The 10,626-nt window shown below is 38.6% G+C and overlaps 1 protein-coding gene across 1 annotated transcript in view; it reads left to right on the top strand.

Annotated features, from left to right (window-relative positions):
- LOC112146360 (protein shisa-6) overlaps positions 1–10,626 on the top strand; it is a 101,970-nt gene that overhangs the window by 15,579 nt on the left and 75,765 nt on the right. The window contains exon 3 of the mRNA XM_024272149.1: positions 5,089–5,246. Coding sequence (XP_024127917.1) covers positions 5,089–5,246 — 158 coding nt within the window. The remainder of the gene's footprint in view (positions 1–5,088; positions 5,247–10,626) is intronic.

The raw sequence follows: 10,626 nt of genomic DNA, 5'->3' as shown, positions 1-10,626 counted from the left end.
GGAGGGCAGTTTTAAATCGTTGTTGTTTGTCTCACACATCATCAGCTGGTTTGAAAAACACTTGGGTTTGATTGAAAATGTTAAAAAATGTAGAAACATCCGCGTGAGCTAAATAAGTTAAGCTAAAGTGTCAGCATCAAGCAAAAACATGTAAAACAAAACACACAATTTAGCTCCACTATCAAAAAATAAAAGAGCAGTTACAAGCAAGTCATGGAGCAGAAACTTGCCAAGATTTTTAAACCTGGTGTTAAATCTGAAAGAGATTTTTTTTTTAATAAATTATTTCAAAACAAAAAAGCAAAATAAAATCCTTGATATAGGGCTGCACGGTGGCGCAAGTGGTTAGCGCTCTCGCCTCACAGCGAGAAGGCCCCGGTTCGAATCCCGGCTGGGACCTTTCTGTGTGGAGTTTGCATGTTCTCCCCGTGCATGCGTGGGTTCTCACCGGGGACTCCGGCTTCCTCCCACCGTCCAAAAACATGCTTCATAGGTTAATTGGTGACTCTAAATTGCCCCTAGGTGTGAATGTGAGAGTGGATGTGTGAGTGATTGCGGCCCTGCGACAGACTGGCGACCTGTCCAGGGTGTACCCCGCCTTCGCCCTTCAGTAGCCGGGATAGGCTCCGGCACCCCCGCGACCCCGAAAGGGACAGAGCGGTCAAGAAGATGGATGGATGGATGAAAATCCTTGATAAATACAATGCAGAACAATCTGCAATCTGCAATCTGCTCAGAACAATGAGGCTTTTCTAATTGCTAGGTTGAAATTAAATAAAAGTCAAACTGTTACAAGCGCGTGACAAGCGCAAACAAACGTCTTTCATTAAATAAAACAGAAAACAATTAATTCATTTGGTGCAAAATTATATCTAAGCTATGCTAAATCCTTGTTGTACTCACATTTACATTTGTATTATTTATCTACCACCAGAGGGCGCTGCATCTGAGTATATTTACCAACAGTAGCAGAAGAAGAAGTGTCGTCAAAGACAAACATAGAAGAGAATCGGATGGTTTTCCTCTTAAACTTTGATTTTTTTCAAAAAAGATTTTTTTTTCTTACACAGATCAAAAGATTAGCATTCTTACATTTACTTAATTTTTACATTTATTTTAGCTATACTGGGCTAGGCTGATTTGTTCTGAAACTTCACTTTTCGCCCTAAAATGCAATTTACACTCCAGAGCGACTTATATATGGTTTTCTTCTTCTTGATTTGACCTGTTTTGCTCTTGAGGCTTATACTCCAGAAATACAGGAAACTGTTGACGGTTGTTGGCGACCCTGAAAAGAAAACGTGTTTATTCTTAGGTGTCACCAGGTCATAGAGGACAGCTCAAAGGATTTTCTGAGTCCTGCTTGGTTGATAATGATGTGGGCGGGGCTACAGTAAACAGCGGTTGCTAAGGAGACCTTTAAATGTTTCATGTACACATATTTATCAATCATAAAACATTGAACCGACACTTGAATGAATGTGACGGAAACGTTTCCTCCAAGCCAGGTGTTGAAGGTTTGTCACTTTCACAATGATGGATTCAGAATCGAGGTTTAGTCATGTTGAGGCTGAAGGCTCCTGCCACTTATCAGAGTAGAAGGGCAGATTAGTCACGCCATTTTTCAGGAGGTATTTGAGTCACCTCCTTTTATTCGGCTTCTCTTCGGGGTAGAGGAGGTCGCTGCGTTCAACCACGGCTTGAATCTGCATTATAATGAGAGAACATCTGAGCGATTTTCAGTCATGAAGGGAATTTCTCAGCTTTCAAGTACGTTTGACCAACAAATCTGGATGTTTCATTCAAAGTGTCTGTCCCACCGTTTCACTAAAACATTCTTATTAGTGATTTTTGACTCCCACCTTCATGAGTGACGCATGAGTGGAATACTGAGCCGCTGGCAGACCTTTTCGGTTTGTTGCGTGACCTTCAGCAAACACCAGAAATGTGAGTGAGAGCCGAAGCCTGTCATTTAAGCAGGTGGTATTGATCACGTCTGCAAACTGAGATGCAGCTTGTGCCTGCTGAGCGATGAGACGGGAGCTTTTGTTGTCTGATTGCAGCTCCAAGACGCTTGTGACAAGTGGAAATTGCTGTGATTTGATGGAATCGTGCAGTAGATGCTGAAGAAAAGCTCTTATGACACCAATTAAAGTCAAGTTTGATTGGTTTTGACTTGAGTAAGTCTTATAAAACCAAGGAGACATTTGTAGCTTTACTTTGAAATCCCAATTATGCCGCCAATGAATTATGAAACTCTTGCAAAGGAGAGGAGACACTCTCACCTTCTAGACACTCAAGAAATAAAAGTGAGCTAATGCAATATTGTTGCTACATTAGCATTAGCAACACCATTTTATTAAGCAACACTGTAAAGAAAAAATTTTTTTCAACACTTGATGTGACATAAACTCTTTATTAAATATAAAATCACCGACACCGCTGAGGCTAATGTGGACGTTTCCATGGTGATGCCTTTTAAGAGTGTGAGACTTTTATTTTGTAGGGTGTGACTTCCTGGTTAAACTGGAAACCGAGTGTTTTACAATGACTTTACTGGTCCTTTACTATTAATAAACTACATAATGCAGGTCAGGACTATCTAGTGTCCTTGATTTTAAAACTAATGCAGACACTCGGGCACTCGATTGGACGAATAAAAAATCATTTTAGCTTTTTATAATCCATAGACCCTCTTCACGGGGCCGTCAGCGGGATACGAACTGAACGCGGTTTAACACAATTTTACATAAATAATAGAAGGTAACCTTACCAATTTCAACAGAAAAATGTAAAATATTTATTTTATGAACTGTATTTTCATTTCCTCTCAGAACGTTTTCAAATCAAAATACTAAGCTTAATAATCCTTAAATATTGGATGTTTTATTGAAAATTTCGACTTTTCATTTGAGCAGATATTATTCTAAGTGGTTCTATTTTGGTTGATGTTAGTTCCATGTATTTTAAGTTCGATCACCATAAAAGATAGAAATCCATGCTGTCCACATTCAATACATTCAGCAAAGACGCTCATCGCTGTGTGTCTGCACAGATTTTAATCTCTTCCCAGGATAAATGTATTTGTTTTACGGGATATTTTAGGGAATAATTGTAAAGACAGGAATGGTTTGGTTCATTGAAAATGTTACCAGCTATTGAGGCACGTAGTTTCACCTTTCAAAATAAGAGCGGCCACATAAAAAATATAATCTCTGGGTGAACGCATTTTATAACATTAAGTGGAAAATATTCACTTTTATATTTTTGGCAACAGCTTCCAAGTAATTTAATCATGTTTTACCTTTATTTTCCCGGAGATCAGACACACTTATGAACAAAAACAAAGAGGAGTGATGTTAGAACAAAGCTAACAGCAGCTAACTGATCGCAGTAGAAAACATGACAACAGGAATAACTTTAATGTCAGACAAGACTTTTGTTCTGTTTACTAGGATTATGTGGGCACTGTAATTTAGGCAACTTTTAAATGGACAGAAAAGATCTTCTGCAGCTCCTGTCTCAAACACAAAGCTAATGCTAGCGCTAGCATTAGCACAGATTATTAAAATCCTAATTACCTTCATAATCAAACAAGCGGGATTCAGTGAAGTACTTGTAACCTTCGTCTAACTTTAACCAGATTGTCAGAGAAAAATAATCCACGACTCGTTTAATATCCATAGGAATTTGGGGGAAGCAATTGAGATGCATTCTGAAGGATTACTGACATTTGTTCTTTGATTTGTAAACGATCTAAGATGAGAAAACCAATACAACCAGGTATGACATTTATAAAATAAATATTGTACACATTTGGGTTGAAATTGGTTAGGTTACCCTTTATTATTTATGTAAAATTGCTTTAAAAGCATTCAGCAGTCAGCTTTCCCATTCTAAACAATACGATCCGGAAGAGACTCATCACACATCCGGCGATGTGTGACGTCACGTGAAAATATGAGCATTTTACGACGTCTATTTATGAATTAACCGCGTTCTGATGATGAAAACATCGATTATTTATATAAAACATACATTTAAACACATTTTCCCCCGCAAAAAAGGCTCAAACGCAATGCATTGTGGTCAATATCACAGTGGTCTTCGCAGTGAATTCTGGGAAATAAAGCTCAACGAAATGACGAACTTGGATGTGAGTTCTGAAGGGATTCAGAAATAGCTCATGTGAAATCTTAAAAAACGTTTTTGTAAACAACAATAATAATAAAACATTCTAAATTATCTTCTTAAATAATATAGCTTCGTGTTAAGAAAAATTACGAGATAACTTTAGCAAATAATGATAGCATAACATGCTAATTTAGCTAAAATCACACTAAATCTTTAAATATTTTTAAGCAATTATCTGAACAATTTACCGTAGTATTTGTTATAAAAATCCTTTTAACCCTTTTGCAGATGTTTGTTAAAATAATTTCATTATAAATGGAAACCATTTTTTGTAGATGGATTTTAAATCTCTTAAGAAGTTTATGATGAGTTACTTAGCTAAGCTAGCAACACCATTAAGTTGAAAAAAGATTTGACCTTTTTTTTTAATGTGAAGATGTTTCTGAGAAGCCATAACTATTTTTAAAAATTAGATCAAATTAATAGGTTGATTTTTAATACAAACTTCTTCTTTCAGGAATACATTATTTTTGTGTTTTTGTGTGTATTTTACTAAGACGATCTTTTTGGAAAAGACCAGTGCACTTTTCATGTCAGTGACTCTGGAGTTTGATCCTTCCTTTCTGTCGCAAACTAAGACTCGTGCTGCACACGACGAGGCAACTGGGACAATGCAAAATCAGGTCATCTCTGTCTGCGAAAAAGAAACGAAAATGTGCCTGTCCTGGAAGGGAAATACTATTAATACTCTGTACATTTCCCAAAGTCACAGAGTTATGGGAAAGTGGACTGTGCACTTGTGTTAGGCTGACATTGACACACTTAATTGCTCTTTTATTTCCTTCAAGAAACCACATCTTCTTCTGTAAAGCTCCAGAACGGAGGAACTTTGCTTTTAGCTGAACTTTTCTATTATTATTTTTTTTTATTCTTTTTTTTCTGGTTTTCTTCCAGAGCGTTGGCCGATATTCTGAGGCAACAAGGACCTGTTCCCATAAACCAGTACGAACACGAAGACATGGCGGAGATGGATGGGTCCCCCAAAGACGAGACTCCGGTCAGGACCTCCAAGAACCACTACACGCCCGTTCACACCATGGCATCAAACCACGGTGGGTGGCACTTTTCTAATTCTCCACAATCAATAAAACTTTGTAAGCTCAGTCAGCATGGACTCAAAAATGAGATGGCAGTAATGTGCAGTCGACACGGGGATCTCTGTCCAGATAACCGGCGTGCAGCGCCGCTCTTCCTACTTTTACCCCGTTGGTCTCCAGATCCCGACTCTGGGGAGCAGCTGGCTCGCTAAGTGCCCTAGTATGGTGTCCCAGATTCAGCGGTTTTATTCTCGTGTCACCGTTCTCGCCATCAGCATCTTCATCCGACATGTGGATGCAGGCCGTGATGAAGAAAAAAGGCTCATTTTCCTCATTCCTCTGAATTTTAATCACTTTATCTCAGCTTTGTTTGTTTGAAGCTGCAGAGCCATTACAAGAACCTACTTCTTTCTGCCTTTAAGTTTGTGCCACGACTCAAAAATAGATCTCGCTTTGTGTAAACTCTAATCCAGGCTATCTCTAATGACCTCTCATCTAATATTCATCAAAAGTTTCAGGACTGTTCAGAGAAACTGTGATGGAAGAACTTACCTTCCTCCCAAAGAGAAGCAGAGAAACATTTTTTAGAAAGTAAAGAAAATGAGAAATACACCGCCTTAAAATAAATAAAATACTTACGTAAACATGAACAGCTTTTAAAGTCCCATTCTGATTATCTTCTGATTTATTTTCAAAGCGTTCCCAGTGGTCTTTTTATTCTGATGATGTCATTTTAGCCATAATTTAAAAAAAGGTCATTTTTTTAGTAATTTCTGCATGGCAGGGAGCTTGTAGCCTACCGAAAAAGAACGTTCTACGTCACAAATAAGCTCTCTTTCAAACTACAGTTTTTCTTCTGCTCCTGATTCACATGGATTTAAATAAAAAAAAATACTCAGAAATGCCATTGTCAGCTTAATTTTCTGTATATATATGTCCTCCATCTTTAGAAAAAATGCCACAAGAACATAACTTTCAACAAGAAACAACCATCTGTGTTAAAACTGCACCAAAAAAAAAAATCTTTTCTGTTGCGTAAAGCTTAATTCTGGGTCTGATCGTATTTGCTTTCTGCATTAATAATTCATTTTCTACATCAAAACTCAACTAAACCATAAATTTTTACACATTTTCTCAGTTAAAAAACATGTATTGTTTGAAGTTGATTTTTTTCCACAAGAGAAGCTTTTTCAAGTTAAAAATGGTGTGAAACTTTTAATTTAGTTGTTGATTAAAGGACTGAAATGGAGAATCTACCATTCGACTGATTTAAGATGGATCCACTGAAGTGTGAATGTCTTTGAAAGTGGAGGAATCTTAAAACTTCATAACTGATGATTTTCGATTCCATCCCTGATGTGCAGATTTCTATAGTAATTAAGGTAAAAAAAAAAGCAGTGTTTTTTAATGTGATCACATCTCCAAGCTCCTATGAGACCAAACATAAATATACCTTTTAATATGAACCTTATTAAGCTTGAGAAGCTTCTAAACACTAAAACTCTGAAGTTTTTCTCCCTTAATGGTAGTTTTCCCACCACAAACTCTCTAAACTTAAATCACACCCCTCAGTGTGCCTCCAGATGGTACGGTCCATCAGACTTCCTGCTGTGTTTGGAGGTTTACTGAGGAACCAGGTGAGGAAAATCTGCATTTTCTGTCCAAACATTTCATTCAAAGTAGCTTTAGAAACCGTTCTAACCAGCTGACATGTTGATGTTCAGGTCGAAGTGAAAACTGTCGTTCACTTCCTTCAGGTTTGATGGAGCTTTTGGTCGTAGATGTAATTTCAGGTCACCAGCATCTGTAGAACAGAACACGCATGTTCTACGTCTGACTTCTGCAAACAGAAAATAATTTGGAGATAAACTCTTGAACGAGAGACGACAAGCCTTCGTTTTATGTCCCATTTGAGCACTTTTAGAATAAGTTTACATATGAAAGAAATGACCTGATTACTTTTAGATTTTTCCTTTTCCTAAACTGAAATAATGGATCATCCTTAAACTTTTACAGTTTTGTAAATACAAACAATGAAGAGAAAAATTATGAACTCCATCATCAGGAATTGTAATTCTATTTTATAAATCTGACTGGTCCTTTCAAATTAAAGGTTGTAAATTGCTTTGGAATTGACTTTTAAAAAGTAATTTGTACTGAAAAGTTGTGATTTACGTTTTTCATTTTTTCATTTTTTATAGTTGTATTTTTAGTTTTCTCAGTTTCATTTCAAATGTAATTCTTTTGAATTGAGTTTTTAAGTTATTTTAGTTTCTTTCTTTAAATATTTTCAAGAAAATTAATATTTTTGCAACAATTTATGCCATTCGTCTTGATTGTTTTAGTTTTGTTCTACACTTGATTTAGAATTATTTCTATATTTTTGTAGCACAAGATAATTTACTCGACTATTTAGGCACCGACCATCTAGTTTCACATATTATTTTTCACTTTTTAAAACTTTATCAAATGTTTATTCAGATTTTAGCAGATGGCTTGGAAGTTTCTTGTCTTATTAGTGAACTTTCAAACATATCAATTTTATACAGCCTAATATCATAAAACAAGTGCCTCATTAGCGTTCACAGCAGTAATTTTACTGAAGCAGAAAATCAGTCGCAAAATATAAATGGTAGCTTAAAACTAAACAGACTAAATAAAACCAGTAATCCTTGTCCTTAGAACCTCCTTCCCGGAAAGGAAAAACCTGATTCAGGAAAAAAAAAGAAACCTTAAGGATGTTCACATGAGGGAAAGTTCTATCTCAGGGCAAACAGGCGATTTGCCAGGACTGTTAAAGAAGAATTAACTTATCAAGCTCAACAAATACATATTTAAAGAGAGTTCAGCCAGATAGGACTGAGGGACTGGTCGGGGCGAGGTCCACGGCCAAAATGAGCCAGAGGCAAGGTCCACGGCCAAGATGAGCTAGAGACGAGGTCCGGGGCCAAGATGAGCCAGAGACGAGGTCCACCGCACTAATGAGCCAGAGACGAGGTCCATGGCCAAGATGAGCCAGAGACGAGGTCCACGGCCAAGATGAGCCAGAGACGAGGTCCACGGCCAAGATGAGCCAGAGACGAGGTCCACGGCCAAGATGAGCCAGAGACAAGGTCCTCGGCCAAGATGAGCCAGAGACGAGGTCCATGGCCCTAATGAGCCAGAGACGAGGTCCACAGCAAAGATGAGCCAGAGACAAGGTCCACGGCCAAGATGAGCCAGAGACAAGGTCCACGGCCAAGATGAGCCAGAGACGAGGTCCACGGCCAAGATGAGCCAGAGACGAGGTCCACAGCCAAGATGAGCCAGAGACAAGGTCCACGGCCAAGATGAGCCAGAGACGAGGTCCACGGCCAAGATGAGCCAGAGGCAAGGTCCACGGCCAAGATGAGCCAGAGACGAGGTCCACGGCCAAGATGAGCCAGAGGCGTGGTCCACGGCCAAGATGAGCCAGAGACAAGGTCCACGGCCAAGATGAGCCAGAGGCGTGGTCCACGGCCAAGATGAGCCAGTGATGAGGTCCACGGCCAAGATGAGCCGCAGGCGAGGTCCACAGCCAAGAACAGCAGCACAGGCGATCCACCAGGAATCTGAAATCTCGAAACAGGAACAACACCTGAATCACACTGCACCAAAAACAGAAACACAGAGAACTGAATAAAATAAATGATAAAGAATAGAGGAGAGTTTAGCTAGTATAGGTTATTCATCTTAGTTAACATAAGATTGCTCAAAAAAATAAAAAGTTTGTCAAACGGAAACAAGATAATTTAAAAAAAAAACCTCCATTTATGGAAAGTTTTCGCGCTTGGACGAGGTGGTTTTTGAGGCGTGTCGAAATGGAAAGATTTCGCAAAACTGCAATGGAAACAATTTATTTAAATTAAATGAATCATGTGACCAACAACCGGATACCACGCTAAGCAGACACCAAGATGGGTCCCACAGCGTCACAGCTCCTCATGTCATGCAGAATTGTTGTAAAATCACCAACCACCATTTCCCAAAATCTCTTCATCCGTAGCCGCTCGCCGCTCCACTGCCTGAATGAGACGCCGATGTCTTCTTTGATAGAAAATGATGAGCGCTAGTGGTGTTACAGAAATGTGAATGTATCTGCTTTAAATCAAAGTATTGTTCGTTTTTAATGATAAATCACGTGTTGTTTTTTGTTTATTCACATAATTAGGATTTAATGGAAACTGGTTTGAAATTGTTTTTGTCGATAACGTTTTGTGCTTATGTGTCACATAAGCTTTTGTCTTTAATTGTGTGTATTGAATCGGATGTCAGCATCTGGCTCATTAGAAAGTGAGTCAAATGTTTGCTAAAACTGAAACATTATAAAGTAATAATGAGATTTTTTAAATAAAAAACTGTAAACTACGCAGTTCAAACTTGTGGAGGCTGTTTGAAGCTTTCCCATGATTTTCCTCCTGTTGGGACCTGCAGCAACCACTGCTTTAGTGGTGATATAATAATGTAAGAAATGGGGATCAACTTACGTGAAGACGTTGCCTTTGGGGTAATATCCCCTTACATTAAGCACAAGCAACAATAAATTATTGATTTGATAAATGAGCCTTCCTAGTGCAGCCGGCTCTCTTCAAACGAGACCTCCGCTTTGCTGGAGCCGTTTTCTCTTCCATGATGTAACGTTGGCTTTAGCAGATATTAAAGCTGCTTTTTTATCCTCAGTCAGCAGCTCCGGCTGTGTGATTTCAGCAGGTCTGGTCCTCAGAGGATGCAGGGGTTATGAATCATCAGCGCACACCTCACGGGGCAAATGTAGACATCATCCGCAGTCGCACTTCACCTCGCGGCCGCTGGAGGACGGTTCAGGCGCACGCTCGCTTCCTCAAACATCTCTACAGAGGATTCTAATGAGCGCTTCAAACACTGCAAATGGGAGCTCTGTTATTAATAATTATACTACCACAATGGAAAAAATGATAAATGATTTGCCAAAATCCCCTTCATCTAAAAAAAAGGCTTTTAAGTCAACAAATCCTTTCATCTTAACATGTTGCCATGGAAACGTCCACATTTTCAACATTCTCCGTCCGTGAAGCTGGAAAAAGGGTTGATTTGTGCCAGCAGTCATCAAAATTTAAGACGTCTTTTTCACAACTGATGTCACAGATATGAGCCGTCGACAGATGACCACTCCAGTCAAAATTTGACAACAAAAAGTCATTCAGACTTCTGCTGTCTGGTACGACACTTTTTGCTTCAGTGTTTCTTTAAACTGAACGGTAGTTTATGTTTGTCGAAGTGATGCTGATTTAAAAAAATGGCACCAAATAACACAAGATAACATTCAGCTGAAGTAAACAAGATTCTTAAACATTTAATGTTATGATGCAAATTTGTCAGATTTGGACAAAAAAATGAA

This window comes from Oryzias melastigma, linkage group LG8, assembly GCF_002922805.2.
Source record: "Oryzias melastigma strain HK-1 linkage group LG8, ASM292280v2, whole genome shotgun sequence".
Taxonomy (NCBI): Eukaryota; Metazoa; Chordata; class Actinopteri; order Beloniformes; family Adrianichthyidae; genus Oryzias; species Oryzias melastigma.
The sequence above is the reverse complement of the archived record's forward strand: the minus strand, read 5'-3'. Positions and strand labels throughout refer to the sequence as shown.